This window comes from Acinonyx jubatus, chromosome B2 (genome assembly GCF_027475565.1).
Source record: "Acinonyx jubatus isolate Ajub_Pintada_27869175 chromosome B2, VMU_Ajub_asm_v1.0, whole genome shotgun sequence".
Classification (NCBI taxonomy): domain Eukaryota; kingdom Metazoa; phylum Chordata; class Mammalia; order Carnivora; family Felidae; genus Acinonyx; species Acinonyx jubatus.
In genome coordinates this window covers 53816546-53839345 of record NC_069385.1, presented here as the reverse complement: position 1 = coordinate 53839345, position 22800 = coordinate 53816546, and the positions used below count along the sequence as shown (strand labels likewise).

The following is a 22800-nucleotide window of genomic DNA, read 5'->3' as shown; positions in this document are numbered from 1 at the left end:
CACAGCTTGTTCAATCCTTTGCAGCCAACACGGACTCCTCACCAACTTCAGGTATTTAAGAAAAGAAGGTATTAAAGTGTATGGTGCGGAACAACACTGATTTACGAAAGTGCTTTAAAATCCGGATGTAATATCCACTGGTGAGTTGCTTTTAGTTTGCCTACACGAGAATTTAGTCATAAAGACTTCAAAATGTTTTAATCTAACAGACTTTTTCTGAGGCCCTCATAAAAAACCCTTGAGGAAGTGGGGCAGGAAGGGATTTTGGGAAGCATTTCCTCTTCACTGGCCACAGCAAGGCCTGTAAGAGACCCAACTTCATTGCAGAATAGGAAATTACTTCAGGGGCCCTAATGTAAATATCCTGGGAAGGCCTTGGGGCTCTCTACAGACCTGAAAGCAAATACAACTGAAATCTGTCTGAACCACACAGATTTTACATCTACCTGTACAGGACTGAAGAAAAGGGAAATTCTATGCATTCTGAATGGCACCATTTACTCTCATCCCAGTTCTTTCGGTTAAGCTATATTAAGCTATAGTCTCACTACAGTTTATAGATGTGTGCTCAATTTCCTAATATAAAACCATTATCCTACAAAGAAAAGTCTGTAACCTTTGGCTGGATTAAGAAATTTTCTCTTTTGGGGCACCTGTGTGGCTCAGTCAGTTAGCATCTCATGAACCATGAGATCATGACCTGAGCTGAAGTCAGACACTTAACTAAGCCACCCAGGTGCCCTCCTCCTTTTTTTCTTAAAGCATTAGAGATTTTTTTCATACATCTTTAAAAAATGTGTTTGTTTTGAGAGAGAGAAAACGTCATGCACACGTGAGCGAGAAGGGGAGGGGCAGAGAGATAGGGAAAGAGACAAAATCCCAGGCAGGCTCTGCACTGTTAGCATGGAGCCAAATGCAAGGCTTGATCCCATGACCCTGGGACATGACCTGAGCCAAAACCAAGAGACAGATGAGCCCCCAATTTTGTCTATCTTAATCAGCAGAGAACAGGGTGTGTTTGAAATCAGTGCATGCTTGGAGTTTGGCACAGGGGAACAGTGAACAGACTATGGAGGGACCAATGACTACAAACACAGTGAAAAGGGGCAAAAAGGTTAAAGAAATTCAGGAGAAGAAGCCCTATATATATACTGGTTCCTTTATATATGAACCATCCTGTATATTCAAGGCCAATTATCACTTATAATGAACTAACAACAAGTCAACTTTCATTCCAGGGAAACTGGACAAATAGATGTCTGGAAGTTTGAATCTAACACTTTGATTTAAACAGCCCTACATGGCTAATGGCTACCATGTTACAACAGTTTTAGACAAAGGCATATCCAAAATTCTAGTGAAAAGCAAATCGAAGAACATATTCCTTCTAAATAATCCACTGAACTTTTATTCATAACTGATGGCCTACTCCAACCTATAAAGCCTTTCTCACTTTTATGAATGTTTTACCAGATTTTATATAATTAGAATTCTTCTACAATGCTTCCTTAGCTTTGACATTCTTGAACTTTCTTCATATAGCAGCTCTGGGTGCCTTATATATTTGATACATGTATTTTTTAACTTCATAGCCTTTCATTTATTTAAAAAAATTTTTTTTAAGTAATATCTATACCCAGCATGGTGCTCGAACTCACAACACTGAGATCAAGAGTTGCATGCTTTACTGACTGAGTCAGCCAGCTGCCCTTACTTCATAGTCTTCTAAGTTGGATTTTTAAAATCTATCCTGTCACAAATGGATCTGGATTTTTTAAAAGAACAAATTATTCCTGCTCATTATAAATAAATGCCTGAAGTTAACATGCAGGTTTCTTTTCAAAATAGAAACCAAGAAACAAACAAAAAAAATGTAACATCAGAAGAAATTGTGTAGTTACACATTTATCGCCCAAAATACTTAAATATATTTTAGACTTTGAGACCTGGAATCACAAGTTGCTAAAGTCAAAGTATTTTTCTCCTAATGTGTGCAGTAAATCGAAGATATTATTGCTTCCAAGACCTTGCTTGGAATTATGGAGGGTCAGAGGCCTAACAATAAGCATGACACCTTTTCTGAGTTAAATTGTAACCAAAAGTCAATAACCTACAGTATTCACCATATAGTACTCATAATTTTACATTTGTCTAGTTTTAGAAGTTGGTGCCTTCATATGAGAAGGCATAAGATCACAAGGATAAACCACTGTATCAAAGACTATGTGGTTCCTTTCTCTTATACTCAGTTTAAAAGAAAAAAAACAAAACTGCACTGGTCGTTTAGTGGTATTAATCTTGACCTATACCTGAACAGCTAAAGTGACTTCGTCTTTTGGTAATTTTCTATTCAGTTTGGAAAAATAATTCTCTACAGCCTATTTAAGTAAGGTACCCAACTTTTTTTTTTTTTTTTTTTTAAGTAGACCCTAAGCCCAACATAAGGCTCAAACTCACGACCCTGAGATCAAGAGTTGCATGCTCTACCAACTGAGCTAGCCAGGTGCCCCTCTTTAGTTAAACTATGAAATATTTTTGACTTTATAATGAGTTTACATATCTTAAGTCATTGCATTTGTAAATTTAAGTAGACTGCACTTGTCAAAATATTGGGTTTTTAAAAATGTTTATTTATTTTTGAGAGAAAGAGAGACAGAGCATAAGCAGGGGAAGGGCAGAGAGAGAGAGGGAGACACAGAATCCGAAGCAGGCTCCAGGCTCTGAACTGTCAGTGTAGAGCCCAATGCGGGGCTTGAACTTGTGAACCATGAGACCATGACCTGAGCCAAAGTAGGACACTTAACTGACTAAGCCACCCTGGTGCCCCAAAATGTTGTTTCTTACTATGGAATAGACAAACATCCCACAAGGCAGGAATGGGGAAAAACAGCAAGCAATCTATAGGTGGCAGGTGTGGGAATAATTTAAGGAAAGCCAAGCAAACGTAGATGCTTTTATCAGTGATAAAATCAAAGTCTAAAGAGCAAAGAATTAGAAAGTGCCCATTCTGATATTATGAGACACAAAGTAATTTTGTAAAAATTATTTTAAGTCTTCCTATGATTCTCTGATAAGAGATACTGATCTCATTTATATTCGTGGCTCAAATTATATACTCATTCAATACCATCAGTTAAAATGCTAGTCCTAACTGCCTACATAGTTTTATACAGCCATTAAAGAAAAGAAAAAAAAGGTTAATCATCTATTTTCAGTATCTCTAATCCAACCCCAATCCCGTGGTACACCCCTGTATCAGATATGCCGTATCTTCATGTTTGTCTCCTTTCTCAACTCATCAAAATTAATTCTCAGGAAGAGATCAGAACTCATTCACATTGAAGACTGTCAAAACTAATGAGAAATCAATTTTATTTCTTACAAATCAAATGAACTCTCTCTAAACTCTGAAGTATCAGGCACAGACAAAAAAAAAAAAAAAAGGAAAGAATGAAGAAAGATGATCAGAATGTTGCTAAAGCCACACCCTACAGGAACTAATCCCAATCACTTATTCGCTACTGTGGCAAAGCAAAGTACAGTGTTTTCCCTATCTTCACAAGGCTGCCCGGATAGACTAAATTTCCCGGCTTCCTTTGTGGGAAAGGGCATTGGGCAGGAATATGCCTTCCCTTGGCTAGAAGATGGATGTGATGCTGGAAGCAGACAGTCAAGTCATGTACCAGCCCAGGACTGCCCTTGAGACCTCTCATGTAAAAAAATAAACTACTGTTGAAGTCTCCATGAGAACGGCCCAAACTGTATCCTGATACAACCTTTCTTGCAAAAGCTACATCAAATGTCCCACTTTACCATCATGTCAAAATTCCTAGGCTCTAAATTAAGTATTTCCTTAAGGAAGTAAAACTTTGGTTGAAAGCCTCAAGTCATCTAACTAATAAATCAGTAAACAGCTGTACCAAGATTATAGTATTGCTTTTCTTGGACACCATCTTTCTTATCTGATATTCAAAAAATTGCTGGGTCTGCTTATATAAAAGCAACACAATATGGTACAACATCAAAGTATCTAAAAACAACAGTTCAGCATTTTTCTTTTTTGTTTTTTGGTAAGCATGATTATGATGGTGAAGAGAGGGAAAATCTCTATGAACAAAGAATCACCAAGATAGCTAAAGGTTAAGTGCTTTTAGATTGTTCCACTTTAAAGACAGAACGGCAATACTAATAAAATATAGTAATTTCTTATATGGATACATATTTTGCATTTTCTGAACTCCCAGCTTACCTCCATGATTATTACACAGTGATATAGACAAGGATGGTGCAAGGGGGCACCATCTTTACTGTCTTGGCCGAATACAGTAAAATCCTCCCCCCTTCTTCCCAAAAAGCTAAGCTGTACAAGTTGCTATGCTTTCAGCTACTATCTAAATTGCCTCCCCTCCAAAAACAGTTTTCTATCTTTGGCAAATGTCATTGGTTTTCCTCTCTGCTCTCGGATCTCTGTCAGGATGCACTGTTTTGTTTTGGTTAGTTGTTGATTTGTTTATTTCTATTTATTTAGAATTTGCCTTTTTAAATCCCATCATGGCTACCAATCACTGTGGTTCCATATATTTTTCTCATACTTCTCAGAGACAGAGAGCATGGTGCAACCAGGAACAAGCCTTGCTGTGTACCAGTTAAGTGCTCTTGCTGGGGTGCTTTTTAAACTCCCACTTTCCATATCCCACCCCTACCTAATGAAATGAGAATCTCAACAGTGTCCAAAGCTCCAGGTGAATGTTCACTACAGGCTCTGAAGGTCAGAAGAATCTAGATTCAAATCCAAGTTCTGCCATTTAATACCCATGACTTTGGGCAAGTTACTTAACCTTCCTAAATTTCTCTTATTCATAATGTCACTATGCACCAAGCGCAGTGCCAGGTGTTGAGTAAGGGTGATAATGACAGTCCCTGTCCTCTAGGAGCTTATACTGGAAGATACAGGAACTAAAGGAAATCACAGACCAGCAAACAACGTAATCCCAATAGGGCTACAAGCGCATACAAGAAGGAAATCCAGTCTAAATTCTAAGGATGAACAAAATCTCTAAAAAGGTGACAGTAAGGCTAAGCCCTACAGGACAAGTAATAGTAGCCAAATGAGGCCACTAAAGAAAAGACTGTTTTGTTTTGTTTTTTTAAGATTTTATTTTTTTAAGTAATCTCCACACCTAACGCGGTGCTCAAACCTATAACCCCAAGGTCAAGAGTCACATGCTTCATCAACCAAGCCAGTTGGACACCCCAGAAAGACTGTTTTTAACAGCAGAAGAAGTGTATAGATACAAGAGGCCTAGATAAAAGAGAATTCAGCTTCTTCAGGAGATACAAGTAGTTCAGTAGGACTGGAACAAAAAGTAAGAATGAGGGAGGGACAAGAAAGGATCAACAGGGACCCCAGCTTTTACATCTGCAAAACAGGATTATTATTTGTTCTCTTTAGTTACCTCAAAGATCACATTATATAGATTTAACAGTGCTCGCTTCAGCAGCACACATACTAAAATTGGAATGATAGAGATTAGCACAGCCCCTGCACAAGGATGACATGCAAATTCGTGAAGCATTCCATATTTATATATATGTATATATATATATATATATACATGTACATATATATATATGACACATATATATATATGGCACAATGCCTTGAACAGAATAAGTACTCAAGTTATACATCTCTTTTTCAGCTTCAACACACACAGGAAAAAAAATCTCTTTTATAACATCATTAGCCAGTCAATAACACTTTCTCTTCAGGTCATCTCATCAGAGCACAAAATTTAATAGCAAGCTCTTTGCAGTTGTTCTCTCCTGCGTGCATCCGACCTACTGTGGATTACCGCATAGTGCCAACTATGGGATTTCCTTCAAAAGGTTCAGACACCTGAGGATGCTCCAACAGTAGGCTGTTGATAACAAAGGTTTTAATGTACTGTTTTGAATTAAATGAACTGTGGCTGTGAAGCAGTTCTGAACCAGGACCAGAATACTTCAAATCTAACCCTGGATCTAATACTAGTTAGATAATTTACTTTGGGTAAGAGATAACCTTCTGTGCCTTGGGTCCCTGATGTACTAAAATGAACAATACAGATAGAACAGTCCCTAATAACCCAATATAGCAAGGCCACTCCCTCTTCCCAACTTAAGGGATGGACTAAGTAAGAACAGAATCTTCAAAGCTAGTTATATACCCTTCCTTTTTTTTTTTTTAATTTTTTAATGTTTATTTATTTTTGAAAGGGGGGATGGGGCAGAGAAGGAGACACAGAATCCGAAGCAGGCTCCAGGCTCTGAGCTGGCAACACAGAGCCCAATGCAGGGCTTGAACTCACAGACTGTGAGATTATGACCTGAGCTGAAGTCGGACGCTCAACCGACTGAGCCACCCAGGTGCCCCCACATGCCCTTCCTTAACGGAGATACTGGATGTCAACCTTAGCCAGCAGCAAAGATGTGTATCAGACATCTCATGGCCAACTGAGAAAGCTGCATAGATACTGCAGATGTCCTTTGGCACTAAAATACCTTGATTCTTTAAAATATTACTTTGGCCCTTTAATGATACATTCTTATAAATCCTAAAAACAAGTCTAAGAATTAATTTATTTCTCAGCTTCCAACCTGGATATTAATAACTCCCAATTTAAAATGAGAGGACTCGGGGTGCCTGGGTGGCTCAGTCAGTTAAGCCTCTGACTTTGGCTCAGGTCATGATCTCACAGTTTGTGAGTTTGAGCCCCACGTCGGGCTCTGTGCTGACAGCTCAGAGCCTGGAGCCTGCTTCAGATTCTATGTCTCTCTCTCTCTCTCTGCCCCTCCCCGGTTTGTTCTCTGTCTCTCTCTCTCTCAAAAAACAAATAAAAATCAATAAAGAATCTTTAAAAAAAAAAAAAAAAAGAGTGGACTCACCTAGAGAAAAATCACCAATACAGGTTTAGAATGGCAAACACTATCAAGATGATACTTTTACTGACCATCTTGTCAAAATGTTTATCAAACTTTACTATTCAGCTTTTTATTTTAATAAGCTTCAATTTTAAAAGGCTACTTCTGTAACTATATGAACTACATGAGGAGTTAAATGTTAGCTAAACTTACTGCAGTAATCATTTCATAATATATACATATAGCAAATCATTCTGTTGAACACCTTAAACATGAATATTACATAGCAATTATACCTCAATAAAACTGGAAAAAATACTAGTACCATCATAGGAAATGTGGTACCTTAAAATATGAAATACTCTACTCAATATTTTTGGGCTTAATATGCAATTTACCACCTTCCAAATGGCATCACAACTTTCTACATGGAATCACACAAAAAATAAAAATTTAAAACAAACAAGCTACTTGGTTAAGTACTAAACAAGACAGCTTCTTCTATGCCACGCTTGCCTCAATGAAAGTATACTTCCATGCCAAGAAAATCTAACAATTTTAGTTAATTCAACTGCACAGTAATACAGAAAATGTAGTTAATTGATAACTGCCTTTTAAATTAGAAGATACCCACATTTAGAAAAAGGTAACTTTTGAACACTTAGTATTATCAGCCAATGCTCAAGAGACTTATGTGCGTTATCTCATTTAGTCTTACAATGTAGGTGCTATTGTTAGCATACCTATTTTACAGAGGGGAAGTGGAACTTAGATTGTGTACCTTATTCTGCTAATAAATGATAAATCTATTCTTTGAACTCAGGGCTCAAGAAAGATCCTTAACTTCATTCCTGTTTGAGACAACTGTCTTTAGTTACAACAGAAGATCTTAACTAATTCAAAATCCCCAGAAAATTAAGGTTACATTATAGTACAAACTTCATAAACAGTGACTGAATTTCCCCTTTAGACTTCTCTTTAATATGACAAAATAATTCTAGACCCTGAGCTTTCCTAAACCTTTCATCATTTATGGTGCTCTCTGCTGTACCTACCCATTAGAACAATTTTTAAAAACATTAACAATGTACCAATTATTTTCAAAAGCCCAGAGATACTAATCAAGTGATCCTAATAGTCTTAAACACTACCCTTAAACCAAAAGATAAATGGAGATTGGGAAACTTGCATTCTAAAGTGCCACCATCTAGATAAAATTACTCTGTAAATTAGAGTAATTTCAATCAGAGCCTATAAAATTGAACATTTTTCTCAAGACCAGAATTAGAGAGTAACTAGAAGATAGTTTAAGGGCCCAAACTCCACATGGCAATTCAACAGCAAAATGCAGGCAGTAGGGGCTAGGGACAGCAGCAACAGTTTAGAAAGGCAGTAATAAATAAAATTACAAAATGATTTACCTATTCATCTCGCTGGCCATTCTCCCTTAACACAAGATTGTAATTACTCTCAAAAATCACATGCTCCTTAAAACCTATTGTCTTTACTATATGGTATCCTAAGTTTCAAGCTAACACATTATATATTAAGAAAAACTCCAGTGGCATTTCATAAGCATTAGAAACCCACAGTTTTTTAGAGGATACTTGCATTTATGACTATAAACATCATCCCCCCCCCCAAAAAAACCGATGTGGGTGTATACTTTATTAATTCCATAACTCATTAACCAATATTAAAAAAAAATTAGTCTCAAAAATACAAATGAACACTATTATTTTAAGTGCCACATCAGCTATTCAGTAAAGTATCAGATGTATTTTTTTTAAATAATTAAGCTATACTAGAGTGTATTTAATACCCTGCACTCAGCAACATAAACACAAAGTTATTAAATGGAGGAAGTGTAGGCAGGAGATTTTGCTTCAGTTGCATGACAGGAAGTACAAGCTATGGAAGTTTAGAAACAGGAATACCAAGTTCTGTTTTAGCACAGGAAAGGAAAACATGGTGGTAAATAAGGGTATAAGAGGAAGTTCTTCTTAGTGAACAATCTGTCATGTATCCAAAATCATACCAAAAGTTTAAAAAAAAAAAAAAAAGGAAGGAAGGCCTTTTTCACTAGGCTTATGTGGTAAAGTACTTCGCTAAGTACACTGGAGCCTGGAGTTTGCAATTTCACTATAATAAGACTGCTTAGGGTCCACATTTTACACATCCAAAGGGACACAAGGGTGGCTTGTAACATTAAACTGTTAGTTTCATATCTTAAAGTTTGATCATTAACATTTTCATAGCAATACATGATAAATCACTTTTATGTACATAAGTGTCACAATATGAATATACTTAACGCTACTGAACTGTATACTTAAAAAGCGTTAAGATGGTAGATTACAGGTTTTGGTTTTTTTTTTTTTAACCACACAGGCCGAAAGTGCCCAAGTTAATGAGAAATTACTCAATTTATTTATAGTAACTTGTTATGTAAATTTCGATTACTCTGAAGTGAAATTCTTATTATACTTAATTTTTAGTAAAACAGTTTGTTGTCGTTTTTAACAGCTAGATTCGTTTTATGTAATTAATTTTTAAAGATACTTCCATACACAAGCAAGTTCTTTAATTGTGAACTACAGTGAAAGTGAAGCACTACTCTCAATTAGCATCTTTCAAATCATCTGAATTACTTATTGCCATCAAATACTAGCTATGAAATTATAAGTGTGTTTCTACTTCAGCTGATTCCTTCATTCAGTGAAGTGCAAATCTCGAAATTAAGAGAGCAAGATCCCTAAATGAATAGGCTTTCTTAAGGCAGTTGCAATTTTGGATTGGGAAGTAGACAACACTTGCCACACCTCAGCCTTTAGCACGACTGTGGCCCAGAATGCTAAGGTCAATTCTCCGTTCTCGCCAGGCTCAGCCCTACCAAATTCGTCAGGCTTTTGTGAGCTGCCACTAGATTCTGTTCAGAAAAGTGTACAACCTAGATTACTTTGGTAGCTCAGGAAGGGCCTGGAATAACCAGCTTGGCCACCTCTGGAAAAAGTCTCCGGGAAAAGAAAACTGGGAAAACTTCAACTTTGCGCAAACCCCCTTTCAATCACATGTAGCTCCCCTCCCGATGAAGTACGGCGTTCTCGAAAGATCTACACCTTTCCAACTCAAATGTCATTCCCAGATCAGCTGCTTGAGGGGCAAGCGGCGCTCAACCCACGCCCTCTTCTTCGAGCACCTTCTCCCAGGGCCAGTGCTGGGCTCAGCTCACTCCGCAGCCCCCTTCCAAACCCTACATGAAAAAGGGCCCTGGCCCAAGACCCCGCCCGTGGACAAGGCTGCCCGACCGAGTCAGCCCGGGGCTCCTGGCCGGGGCTGTTGTAGCCACCAGAGGGGGTTCGCTAGTGGGTTGGCTGGGGACGACCACGGAGGGCGGGAGGGGGTCTCCCTGGAAGCGGAAAAGACGGCCTCACCTTGACCCTGATTTCGTAGGTGGTGAAGCGGCCCCGGCCGACCCCCACCGTCTGCGGGTTGCTCACATCGATCTCGAGGAAGTTGCTGGGCGGCCCGTAGGCATCATTAAGGTTCTGGGGCTTGGTGATCAGCCGCCGGGTGTCCGCCACGGTCTCCGCCATTTCGCTGCTGCAGCCGCCGCCGCCGCGGACTCCCTCCGCCCCCTTCGAGTTCCACCGACGCCGCCGCTGCTGCCCGCCGCGGGGACACCGGGCTCGCGCACAGCGGTCGCGAAGCGAACGAGCACGTAGGACGGGCGTTCACCCAGCGCGCGAAGCCCCTCCCTGCGTCCTTTCGGCTTCCGCCTCTTATGCCCAGGGGAAAAACAGCTGACTCTCCGGGATGCCGCGACCTGGGCTCGGAAAGCCCAGCTGAGGCCGCGGAGGGGGACTACAGGCTAGACGGCGGAGGAGCGGCGACAGTCACGGGACTTCTGGTCGCGAGCAGGTTCCGGCCAGACTACAGCGCCCATAATGCACCGGGAGGGCGCGTCGCCGCCTGGCTGCGGCAGAGGTGCTGCGGGACCTAGGGGCTCGGGGGTGGGTGCTTCCTGTCTTTCTGCAAGCAGCTTGGGCTTGGAGCGTTGGGAGGAACAACGGAAATGGTCTTCGCGGCCTTGCTGCGGGGACAAAAGTTAAACGGCGAGTTTTGGAGGGTGTGCCCGCATTCGAAACAAAACTCTGTCGCAGCCTACCAAACGTCTCACCGTGAACCACTGAAAATGCCTTTCTAGGCAACCATTAACAAGTGCCTCACGTCATGATTTTGATATCAACTTGACAGTTTGACCATACACGTGTATGGATTGATAAACGGAGGGAGATAAAGTAGTAGAGTGGAATACAGACAAAAGACCTTGGCAGATCACAGCACTAAGGTCACACCATTTGGGGACTGGTCGGCTGTCTAAAACAAAATAACGTAGTAAGTAGGCTGAAATCTGCCTTTCATGACCTATTTTGGGTGACCTGTAACTTTCTTCTCTCATTTCCCTAAAGTTCCAGTAAGTTCAAGACAAAACAAAAACGTATTTTTACAATATTTGAAATGAAACTCAGATAAGCCTTTATAAGAAATGAAAAAAAAAAGCTAAAACAAGTAGATGGTAGTTCATCTCTAGCAAATGCAGATTTGGAACATTGAGGTAGAAGGATAAAAATCTACCTAGAGAGTTGTCTCTGTTTATGTCATAGCTCTGCAGTTGCATCTACATTTTTAAAAGTATGTTGAGTTTCAGAAACCTCATTCACTTTAAATAATTGGATCTGTCCCTTAAGTTGAAAAATTGCCCAGATCATTGGCAACCTAATGACACTAGGAGCAGTTGGAATAAAGAAATTACTTTAACATGATATAGACTATTATCCAGAAAACTCAACACTTGTTGATTCAACACTTGTTTGTTGAAGGTCTAGTAGGTGTTTTTCAGTTGTACATGCTAGAGAGCTAAGGGCAAATAAGACTGGAAATTCTCTAAATTCATCAAGTTTATAGTGTAGTATATGGTCTATCTTGGGGGGACATGATAAGTCAATAAGTCAAATAAATAATAAATTTGCCAATATGATTGGTGCTGTAAGGAAAGTAAAACTGCAAAAACAAAGAACAAAAAAAAAAAAAAAAGGAAAATAAAACTGGGATAACGTAATAGAGAATGAGACAAGCTCATTAGACAGGGTGGTCAGAAAAATCCTCTCCAAGAATATACCTCTTTCAGAGAGTAAAGGGAATAGCAGAATAAGTATGCTCAGACAGGACTCTGCTGGGCCTGTGTCCTGTTGCCAGAGACCAAATGGGAACTTGGCTTGTATTATTACAACAGTGAGTTCAAGAAATGAGTACAGATTGTGGGGGAGGAAAAAAATTTCCTTCTACCCTTTAAGATCTTCCAGCTGGTTTGAGAGTCAAACTGACATAAGACAGATTAACAGGAGAAAAACACCAAAATTTAATTACATGCTCATGGAGGCCCAATGAGAATGAAAATTGAGATCCAAAGAAATGACTAAGGCAGGCAATTTTTATACTTTTTAGACAAAAAGCCAATAAATCTGTGAAGAATTGACACAGAGCTTAATTAAAGCTTGGGAGCTTTAATTAGTAAGGAATTCTGAGCAGAATTTGGGCTAGGATGATAGATTAGTAAAAAGTACCAAGGTTTTTTCTATAGCATTCTAGGCTTTAAAGTCCCTATCACTGGTGATAAGGCTTTTTTTTTTTTTTTTAACTTAGTGTGAAAAGGATACCTTTCATGTGGGAGATGTATTTCCTGCTTTCAGGGGGCAGAGAGAAGGGTCTGACTGTGCTTGCACCCACTGTTTCCCAAGTAACTTTTATTTAAAATAACGTGCCAGGGGCACCTGGGTGGCTCAGTCGGTTAAGAGTCTGACTCTTGATTTCAGTTCAGGTAACCATCTCACTGTTCTTGAGTTCAACCCCCCATCGGCTTTCTGCTGTCAACAGAGACCTGCTTCGGATCCTCTGCTCCCCTCTCTGTACCCCTCCCCTGCTCATTCTCTCTCTTTCTCTCTCTTTCAAAACAAACTCTAAAAAAATTGAAAATAATATGCCAAAGTAGCATATTTTAGGATGGTGTGCTCTTGGCCCCTACAAGATGACACTTTGAATTAGAGTATATGAGAACTAAGAGATCAGGAACTGCTGCATTGTGCTGTCATCTGTGACACTTGAACAAAACATCCTGAGGTGTTCTCATAGAAAGCTCCTGTCTCATTCATTGAAGACCACTCAGAGCAGTTTTGGACAGCAGCAACAGTTGCCTGCAGTGGGAAGCAGTCAGAGAGGATAGTAACCCAGCATTATAGCAGTCATACAGCTAAGAAGAGCTTCCTGGTATAAACATTGGCAGGAAAATTGTTTTTCAGGAGATATGATTGTATTCCTAGAAAGACCCAAAAAGAATAAGCTGCTAGAATTAACAGGAGAATTTAGTGACTGAATGAAAGTAAAGACCCTATTTATAGTTTTTCTCTGTCCAGGCAATGTCTAGTCAGAATGAAGACTATATCTATTTTTAGTTATTAGAATTAGAAGAGGAATATCCATGGTGTATTGGTGAAGATCACAGAAAAATATGTCCAATATATTATCTCATTTGGGTAAACAAACAGAACAAAAAAATAATAAAGATATGTACATCTATATGTGCATATTTTTGTATGTTCATGGGAAAAAGTGTGGAAAGATATATAACCAGGGTATTAATACTGGTAACTCAAGAGAGATTGGCAATTGTAGTGGGGATAGGAATGGGAAGACATCAGCATATTCCAGGGAAAAGCTAAGATGTTAGAAATATATTACTAATTTTATGTTGTCCTAAGCACCTAACATTAGAAAAAATAAATTATAGTGTGCCTGTATTACTATGGGGCCATGAGAGATAAAAATTGTGTCCCTTCAGTAGTCTATTAGGGTATATATAACACCACAGGATACACAGTTTTGTATCTTATTTCTCTTAACAATGTATCTTGAAGATAGTTCCATACTTGTACTGCAGCAAAGTATTCCATTACGCCGTGGCGGTGTGCCATAATTTAACTTGTCCCCTATTAACAAATATATATGGGGTCTCAACCTTTCATTATTACAGTATTGTGATGAATTGCCTTGAATATGCCATCATTACACACACATGGTATTATATTTATAGGATAAATTGCTGTGAATGGAATTACTGTGCCTAAAGGATATACAGGTATAGATACTTATCAGAGATATTGCAAAATTTCCTCTGTACAGGTTTAACCAGCTTACACCCTGTTCAGCAATGTACGAAGGTACCTCTTTGTCCATACCTTCACCAACATGAAGTGTTATAAAACTTTTTAATCTTCACTAATCTAAATGGTATTTTTATTTGCATATTCCTTATTCAACTGAGCACAGTTGAGCATCTCTTCATATGTTTATAAGCTATTCATATTTCCTTTTTTGGTGATGTACATGTTCAAATTCTTTGCCCATTTTTCCATTGACTTCCTTTTTTTAATGTTGGAGTTTATTAAATATTAAAAGGTAACCCTTTCATGTGATATAAATTGCAAACATCTTCCTCAGTTTAACTTTTGACTCTGCCGATAATGGTTTTTACCGTGTACTCTGTATTTAACTTATGTAGTGGAATTTATCAATCTTTTATGGGCTTCTGAGTTTTGAAGCATGCTTAGAAAGTCCCCCTCATCTTATAAAAAAAATTCGTTTTTTTCTAGAATATTTATAGTTTTTTTAAAATATATTTGATCTATCTAGTATTTCTTTTAGTATAAGTATGGATCTAAGTTTCCCCCCATTTGACTACCTAGTTGTTCCTACACCATTTATTAAGCAATCTATTTTTTTTTAAATCTATTATTTACTCAATGATTTGAGATGGTTTGGTTATTAATTTTTGTTAATGTTTATTTATTCTTGAGAGAGAGAGAATGCAAGGGGGAGAAGCAGAGAGAGAGGGAGACAGAAGATCCGAAGCAGGATCAATAGTCAGCACAGAGCCCAATGCAGGGCTCAAACTCATGACCTGAGCTGAAGTCAGATGCTTAACCGACTGAGCCACCCAGGTGCCTGGAGATGGTTGTATTATCACACTTAAAGTCACATGAGAATTATATTTCTCATTCATTCCTGTACCTGAGACTGTATCTGGTGTAATAAAAAATATATTAGTTTTTATCCCTGGATCCTAGCACTGAGTTCCTAAAACCTTTGGAATTTTCTGAGTGGTAGGAGTGTCTTTTGTTATTTCTAAGGAGCCCCTTTTGATCACACCTGAGTTTATGTTAATGAGGTGAGTCAGGTCAGGTCCCCTAGATGGCTTCAGGATGGGAGCTGGTCACCAGAAAGACCAAATACTTGAGGAGAGGATGGGAAATGTTAACCCCCTCCCCCACCCTCATCTCCTGGAAGGTGGCAGGCAGGAGAGGAAATAAAAATTCCACACATCCCTTCCCCAGACCTTGCCCTATGCATCTCTTCCATTTGGCTGTTCCTGAGCCAAATGGAAGAGACAAACCAGCAAGCATAAGGAAAGTGTTTTTCTGATATCTTTGAGTTGAATTATCAAACCTGAGAGGGAGGAGATTATGAGAACGCCCCAAATGTGTCGTTGACTGGGCAGAAGTGGATAGCTTTGGCACCCCGTTGGAATAGGCTGGTGTCTGAAGTGTTCAGGCAGTTTGTGTCAGAATGGATTTGAATTGTTGGACACTGAATTGGTTTGGAGAATCAAAGGCTTTGGAGATGACGTTACTCTGTTCTAGTTGCACATCAGACAGATCCTTCTCTCAGAGGTTAACCTCTCTACTTCCACAGTCAAGGAGATCAGCATGTGGTTGCTCCTTAAACAGTCTAAGAGTTTGGAGTCTCTGGGAGGCTTATACTTTAGCTAAATACATCTTAACACTGATTTTCTTTGTATATTTGTTTACAGTTTTATTTAAAGAGGCTAAGTGTCCCTGGAACTGGAGCTAGCCAGGCAGGCCCTGGTTTCATACCCCACTCAACAAAGAAAACCTACGGGTAAAGTGACTCTAAGTGTCAGCAGGCAGGTTAGTAACCACCTGCTGTGTTTTAGGCATGCCCTTTGAGGAGTCTTAATTCCCACCCTGAGATCCTGTACAAAATATCTCTTCCAAAACAAATAATTCTGCCCCCCCCTTTTTTTTATTTAGTGCCTCTTCTGTTTTGGTAAAGCAGGCAGTGTCCAGCTGGTTGTATTAACATCAGAACCACTCTCTTTTGTTTTTTTCAAATTCTTCTCCACTAATTATTCCTTTTTTCCTATATCTTCTCCATACTCTTTGTGGTAGCCATGAGAATGTGCCTCTCAGATCTCCAGCCTCAGGAAACATAATTAACCTATGGCCTCAGCTGCTGTGCTCTGAAATTCATTACTGCATTTGCTCCAAGGCCACATTTCCCATGAGCTGCTCCCAACCAATGGCTGAAGACTGCTCAGACATCAGGGATATAAGTCCTATTCCTGGGAAAGGAGGGATTCTTCTGATAGACAGTGCTGTATTCAATGTCTAGAAGTCAGAAGCACCCATGACAAGGAGCTATTCCTGTTTTTAGTTGAGTGGTTGATTTCAGGGCCGGGGAGGGGCAGGTACAGGATGCCTTTTGCAATAGGGCCCCTGACATGCAAAGTAACTTATTTCAGACATGTAAGGACAGGCAAGCTTGGTATACACCTGGATCAGGGCAAAAATAAGTCCTCAGCTGTGGGAGCATTGGAAACCAGGATTACCAACTTTCTGACTAAAAAACTACCAATGTTATCTAGAGCAGTGTTTCTCAAATATTAATGTGCATACAGATCACCTGGGGACCTTGTAAAATGCAGATTCTGATCCAGGAGTTCCAGGATGAAGTCTGAGATTTTATATTTCTAACAAGGTCCAGGTAATGCCAATGCTGCTGGTCTCCAGACCACAATGAGTAGCAAAGATCTAGAGAATTTCAAGAATGCAAGATTAGTTGATGAACTGGTGGGGTGGGGAGCAAGTCCCATTCCAGAAACAGTGGCATCATATGGTCTCTTTAGGTGAACAGATATGTTCCTCTTTGGACTTTTAGGTCCTTCTGGCCATTCATGTGACAAATATGCACTGAGCATCCACAATAAACCAATGTTTTTGGTGCTAGGGGAAGGAGGAGCATGGAGAAGAGGGAAGGTGGTACACAAGACACAGTTCTTGCTTCCAGGATCTTTCAGAATGGTCATAGAGACATAAAAATGAACAAGCCATGTGAGTGGGGTGTGATAAGAGCTGTATTGCCCAGTCTTGAGGGTAGTAAGGGAAGAATGCCAGAAGGAAGTGGCAAGAAGACTAAGACAGAAAGTTGGCGTCTGACGGCCAAGGTGCCTGTGATGGGGTGTGCATGTGTGTAGGAGGTGCCTTCTGGAGATAGAGATAAACATGCAGGGGCCCAGAGGAAAGAAAGAGCATAGCTCAGGAGCTACACATAGTTCAGTGCTACTGGAATGAAAAGGGAATAGAAAGGACTAAGGCCAGAGGGACAAGGCCATGAGGACCATACATTCCATGTATATGGTTCTGGATGTTATCTAAAGGCATTCTAAAGGAAACCACTGAATAGGAGTGATTTGATTTGATTTTTAGTTTAGAAAGGTCACTTCGGCAGAACTAAGATGGTTAATGGTGGGAATGTAGAAAAGTGAATGGACTTGAAAAATATTTACCCCTGCTTGACCCTATGAAAGTACTGCACTAACAATTGAAAACTGTTCAGACCAAAAGTTTGTGAGATGCCAAGTCAAAGGAGGATGTCAGGATACAAACAGCGCCACAACTCTTATTGGAACATGGAGGGCCTGGCAAATAAATATCTGTGGATTGGTGCTAGTGTTCTAGTGAAAGATCTTAGGCACCAGGACATACACTCCCAAGCATACCAGGTTGATTCCTAATTGTATTTGCAAAAGAAGTAAACTCTTCTAACTACTCATTTGGAAACATATCTGCATAAGAGATATATTTGTCCAGGACCTGTGGGTTGGGTTTGGTAGAGAGCTTGACCAAACCTGCTAGACCAGGGCTTGATCCACTAAGCTGTCTAATGCTCCCAAATCTATAAAGATCTCAACTTGGAGTGGGTGTATCACTACAATACTTACCATGCATCACACCACACAGATATCCACACAGATATCACACAGATATCCATATGCTCTTTCCATTTGTTGTCTTATTGTCTAATTCAAGCTCAACATGTCTAAAATTGGTCTCATCCTATTTGCCCTTACACAGTATCTCTAATATTTAAATCCTTTTTGCTGTAAATATTACTTTTTGTCCACCCCTGACTCCCCTGCCATAGCTTAGTTTTGGTTGATGTTAAACTGCAAAGATCTCGTACTTCCTTATTTTCTCTATCCTATCCTATCCATTATGCATAATACTAGCATGATTTAAATATTACTATTCTGATATGTTTTTATATTATAAATATCTCTTGGCTATATAAATGTATCTGACTGGAAGACAATACTATGAGCAAATCAATTCTATTTAATCAGGGTTCATGAGAGGAGATGGGCAAAATACTTATAGCTGTGTAACCCTACAAAAAGTACTTTGCTTGTCACTGCCTCCATTTCTTCATGTATAAAATCAGGAAAATAATAGTACCTACCTTACAAGGTGGTTATGAGCATTGAAAGAGTTAATATTTGTAAAGCAATTAAAGCAGTGCTAGACACATGCTAAGCCCTGAAATCTATGTAGGAGTCTGTAAGGAAATCGATTTATCTGGAAAGAAAGAACATGGATGGAAATTCATAGGATGAGGCCCTGAACGCCATTATCAGGAATGACTGATCTTATGTGGCTAGGTTTGTGAGCAGAGGATAGTGAATGTTGTATCTAGATGAAATCTAGTAGTGGAAAGCTTGATGATCCTCTTGACCAGAAACCTGAGCTTAAATCTATTGACAGAATTTTTCAAAGCCTTGATTTATTCACTGTTGTTTTAGATTCAAAACATTGGTCACAGGCATTTCAGTGTAAGGTAATGTCAACTAATTAGGTCCCAAGTAAGACAGCTGTCATAGGAGGTTTACACTACTATAGCTTACATTTGAGAAAGTCACAATTTTCAAAATATGGTTAGTTCCAAAGTATATTTTTGATAAACCAGCTTGGATACTGCATTGTGGATAACAAGGTTAAATAAAGGTTCTAATAAGACAAACAGCGACAATTTAAATAAATCAGATGTTTTTGCCGAAGATTACTCTGTGATTTTCTCCAATTATTCATGACATTTCACCCATTCATATTGTGATCTGCTTTAATAGTGGAAAGAAAAAAAAACCTTGTCTCCTTGTTTATTCTTTGTTCTCAAGGAGATAAGCTGTTTATAAAGATACGTTATTTGTTATTTAAATCACTTTTACTGAAGTTGTTTATTTCCTTGTTTCAGTTTCTAAAAATATTGCAACAATTGCAATGCTTCATAGAGATGTCTATTCAATTCAAAAATGATTTGTACTGAAATTCTTTGCTAAATGGGCACAGGTGCTGATGTGTATAACATGCTAGAGTGAGTCAAAACTAATAAATGCTAAAAAAAAAAAAAAAGATAAGGGGGATATACTTGTGTCAACTTTTGAAATCTGCAATTAAAAACATTTTAGACCTAAAGTCTCAGGTATTTGTAAAGGTTATCTCTGTACTTGTCATTTCATAACTATTTAATAATAGTAATAGTAATAATGATAATAATGAATTAGATAACACCAAAACTCTAAGCAGAAAAATTGCATAATTTAAATCCAGAAATCTATTTCTTAGAAAATGCCCTTTAATCACTTCATAGACTTTCAAGATCATAATTATTATATAAAAGTAATTACATTAGAAGATAATTTACCTGGTAGTAAAGTATCAAATTAAAGCTGAAAAACAGTACTTGTAAACAGAATTATATTTTTAAAAAATTGTTGAACAGCAAACATGGCAAATTATATCTCCTGCTTCTCTCTTTGCTATGCATAAAATTACCTCCAGAATAAATTCTGGTAATCTGATACTATAATGCTTCAGAGCAATATAGTATATAGCTGTGTATTACAAGTCTTGCATATCAATGTATAAACTCAAACTATGGCATATCCTAGGTAATCAACAGGACTGATGTGTAAAATAAAGCCAAAGGAATTTAATATTTTAAGGGACAGTTGATTATTTGTAAGAACTCAAGCTTCAAAATCCAGCTGAGTTGATTTGGACTAAAGAAATGAAGCCTGGTACCATAAATTATAGTATGTGTTCCTGCTGAGTAAGCCCTGGATACTGCAAACTTGGGTCTGTGGATGCACATCTCTCCCTTTGAAGTTGATGAGAATTGCTTGGCCTAAGTGAGATACATGCTGGGAAAATTGGGCCCTTACAATTGGTGTGTATAGACATTAGAGGTCTCATGACACTTTCCTCATCTGTTCCCTTAGTTTTCTGCACAGTCTTGGTTTTGGCAGAAGATACTCAACTTTGGAATGAACCCTTCTTGAATTAGATATGTCCTATGATTAACAGATATTAAAGTTTTATCATCTAGAGAGTCTAGATTAGGAACTTCTCTGTTGTCAGTAAAGTTGGGTAAATAAAACTCACCTTGATTTAAAACTTATCCAAGTAATCTCCCCAAGATGTCCAATCGAAAGCAAAACAAAACAAAAGAAATACCCAGCTGATTCCTTTGAAGTCTAGGTGAAATCATTGCTAATTCTGAGACTAATCATCTGCTGCAAGTACTAATATTTATTCAAACAAATGAGTTCATACAATTTTATGATTGCATCTTTGAGTTTTAAATATTGGCTGCATTTCAGGCCAACTTATATTCCTTAGAATATGCAGTCTATAGAACTGAAAGACATTTGGTCTATTTGATTGCCTGTATTGCATCCACCAACTAAACCAACTGACAAAACTAGATTTGTTATGACCATCACTGAGTGTCAATCAAAATTCTATGTAGCATGGTCTACTTTCTTTTTGTCTGTATATAGATCTGATTTAAGGGCTGTTTGAAGAACTAGCTCATTGAATAGACAAGCTTTCAGCCTCTATTACTAGTCAGTTAACTTCAAGAAGGAGTAATACCTGTGTTATCTTGGGTAAGTTATTTTTTCTAAGTCTGGATATCCATGTGAATAGTCCATAGTCCATTTATGTGAATGTTGTGTGTGTGTGTGTGTGTGTGTGTGTGTGTGTGTGAGATGAATGCTGAACACGTATGCAGTATTAAACCTGGAACATCCTTGGAATTGCCCTGGAGGTACTCAATTTCAATTTTTTTTGTAAGTTGTTTTTGTAATTATTTTATTAATATGATCTTTTTTCTAATTACACAAAATACCAGAACATACTTAGAAAATAAAGAAGGGGGTAGGGAGTTGGGGCTGGGATCAGTTTTCCAGTTTTTCTAAAATAATATAGAGAAAGTTTCATGAAAACAAATGAGATATTTGGTAAATCGCCTAGTACATGTTTTCTGAGTCTAAGTCATTTGACTGACAGGAGAAAATGGTAAGTTAGGTAGGGGCCAGAGTTTGATTTTCCAAAGGCTTATAATAAAGAAATTTTATTTCATTCTGTAGATAGTAGGAAGGCATTGCAGGTTTAGATTGTGTGATGGGATGTGGTCAGATCATATTTTTGGAAACAAATCTGACAGCAGGCTGGAATGGAGGAGAAAGAGATGTAGCCAATTAGGAAATGGCTGCATTTAGCCTTGGAAAGACAGGAGGAAGATCCAATGATAATGGATGGATTTAAGTCATATTAACATTATAGGATTCAGGCATATCTGGTGAAAGACTGGATTTGAGGGATGAGGAACAGAAACTAATTGAAGGTGGCTACCAGATTACAAATTTGCATGTGGAGTTGAAGGAGGTTAGAATTGGTTGGGGGTCGCTGCTCTTTTAAAAAGAAAGATGGCAGAGAGGGCATGTGGAGAAATTATATAAGGAAAGCTTCCACTCTACCCTCAAAGTTTAGGTAAGGAACACTTAAGGAGGAAAGATATAGGTAAATACAGACTTGTTGTCATGTGGTTCAAATTAAAAAAAAAAAAAAAAAAAAAAGAATATCCCAGTAAAGGATATTGGAAACTGAAAAACAAACAGAACAAGTTATTTTTAATCTGTTGTTGAAAATAAGTGGAAAGGAACTAAATAAAGATTTGAGTCCTGGACTTGACTTCAAGTATTTTGTCTTGGTAGTCTTTAGTTACAGGTTAAACAATGTTTCAATAAAGGGAAAAATGGTAACTTTTGTTGGAAAGTTAGCAAATATATAATTCTTACTTACTAGAAGGAATGGACTGCTTGAGACAAAATTTATACTTTATGTAAATTTATGTTACTGAAGTAGGTACTGTATATTGTGTTTAGAAGTTTCCATAGTTAGTAGGGTACTTAACCATGTTTGATTAGTTTGTTGAAATTAAGTAACTGAAATTATATTTAAAATTTTTTTAATGTCTATTTATTTTTGAGAGAGAGAGGGAGGAAGAGAGAGAGAGCGCGAGAGAGAGCGAGAGCATGAGCGGGGGAGGGGCAGAGACAGAGAGGGAGACAGAATCCGAAGCAGGCTCCAGGCTCTGAGCTGTCAGCAAGCACAGAGCCCGACGTGGGGCAAGAACCCACAAGCCGTAAGATCATGACCTGAGCCGAAGTCAGAAACTTAATTGACTGAGCCACCCAGGCACCCCTGAATTTATATTTTTGGTTCAGATTCTTTGTGTTTTTTTTTAAAGTTTATTTATTTTGAGAGAGAGAGAGAGAGAAAGCGAATGGGGGGGGGGTAAAAAGGGAGAGAGAGAGAATCTCAACATGGGGCTCAAACCCGTGAACTGCAAGATCATCAC

At 38.5% G+C, this 22800-nt stretch overlaps 1 protein-coding gene and 1 non-coding gene across 2 annotated transcripts in view; one reads left to right on the top strand and one right to left on the bottom strand.

Annotated features, from left to right (window-relative positions):
* The window catches only part of SNX3 (sorting nexin 3), a 49824-nt gene extending 39016 nt beyond the window's left edge, over positions 1-10808 (bottom strand). The window contains exon 1 of the mRNA XM_027057145.2: positions 10338-10808. Coding sequence (XP_026912946.1) covers positions 10338-10499 — 162 coding nt within the window. The 5' untranslated portion in view covers positions 10500-10808. The remainder of the gene's footprint in view (positions 1-10337) is intronic.
* LOC113599037 (U6 spliceosomal RNA) lies at positions 5486-5587 on the top strand. The gene has a single exon (XR_003419775.2). It is a non-coding gene; the product is annotated as a U6 spliceosomal RNA (small nuclear RNA).
* Positions 10809-22800: the final 11992 nt, after the last annotated feature.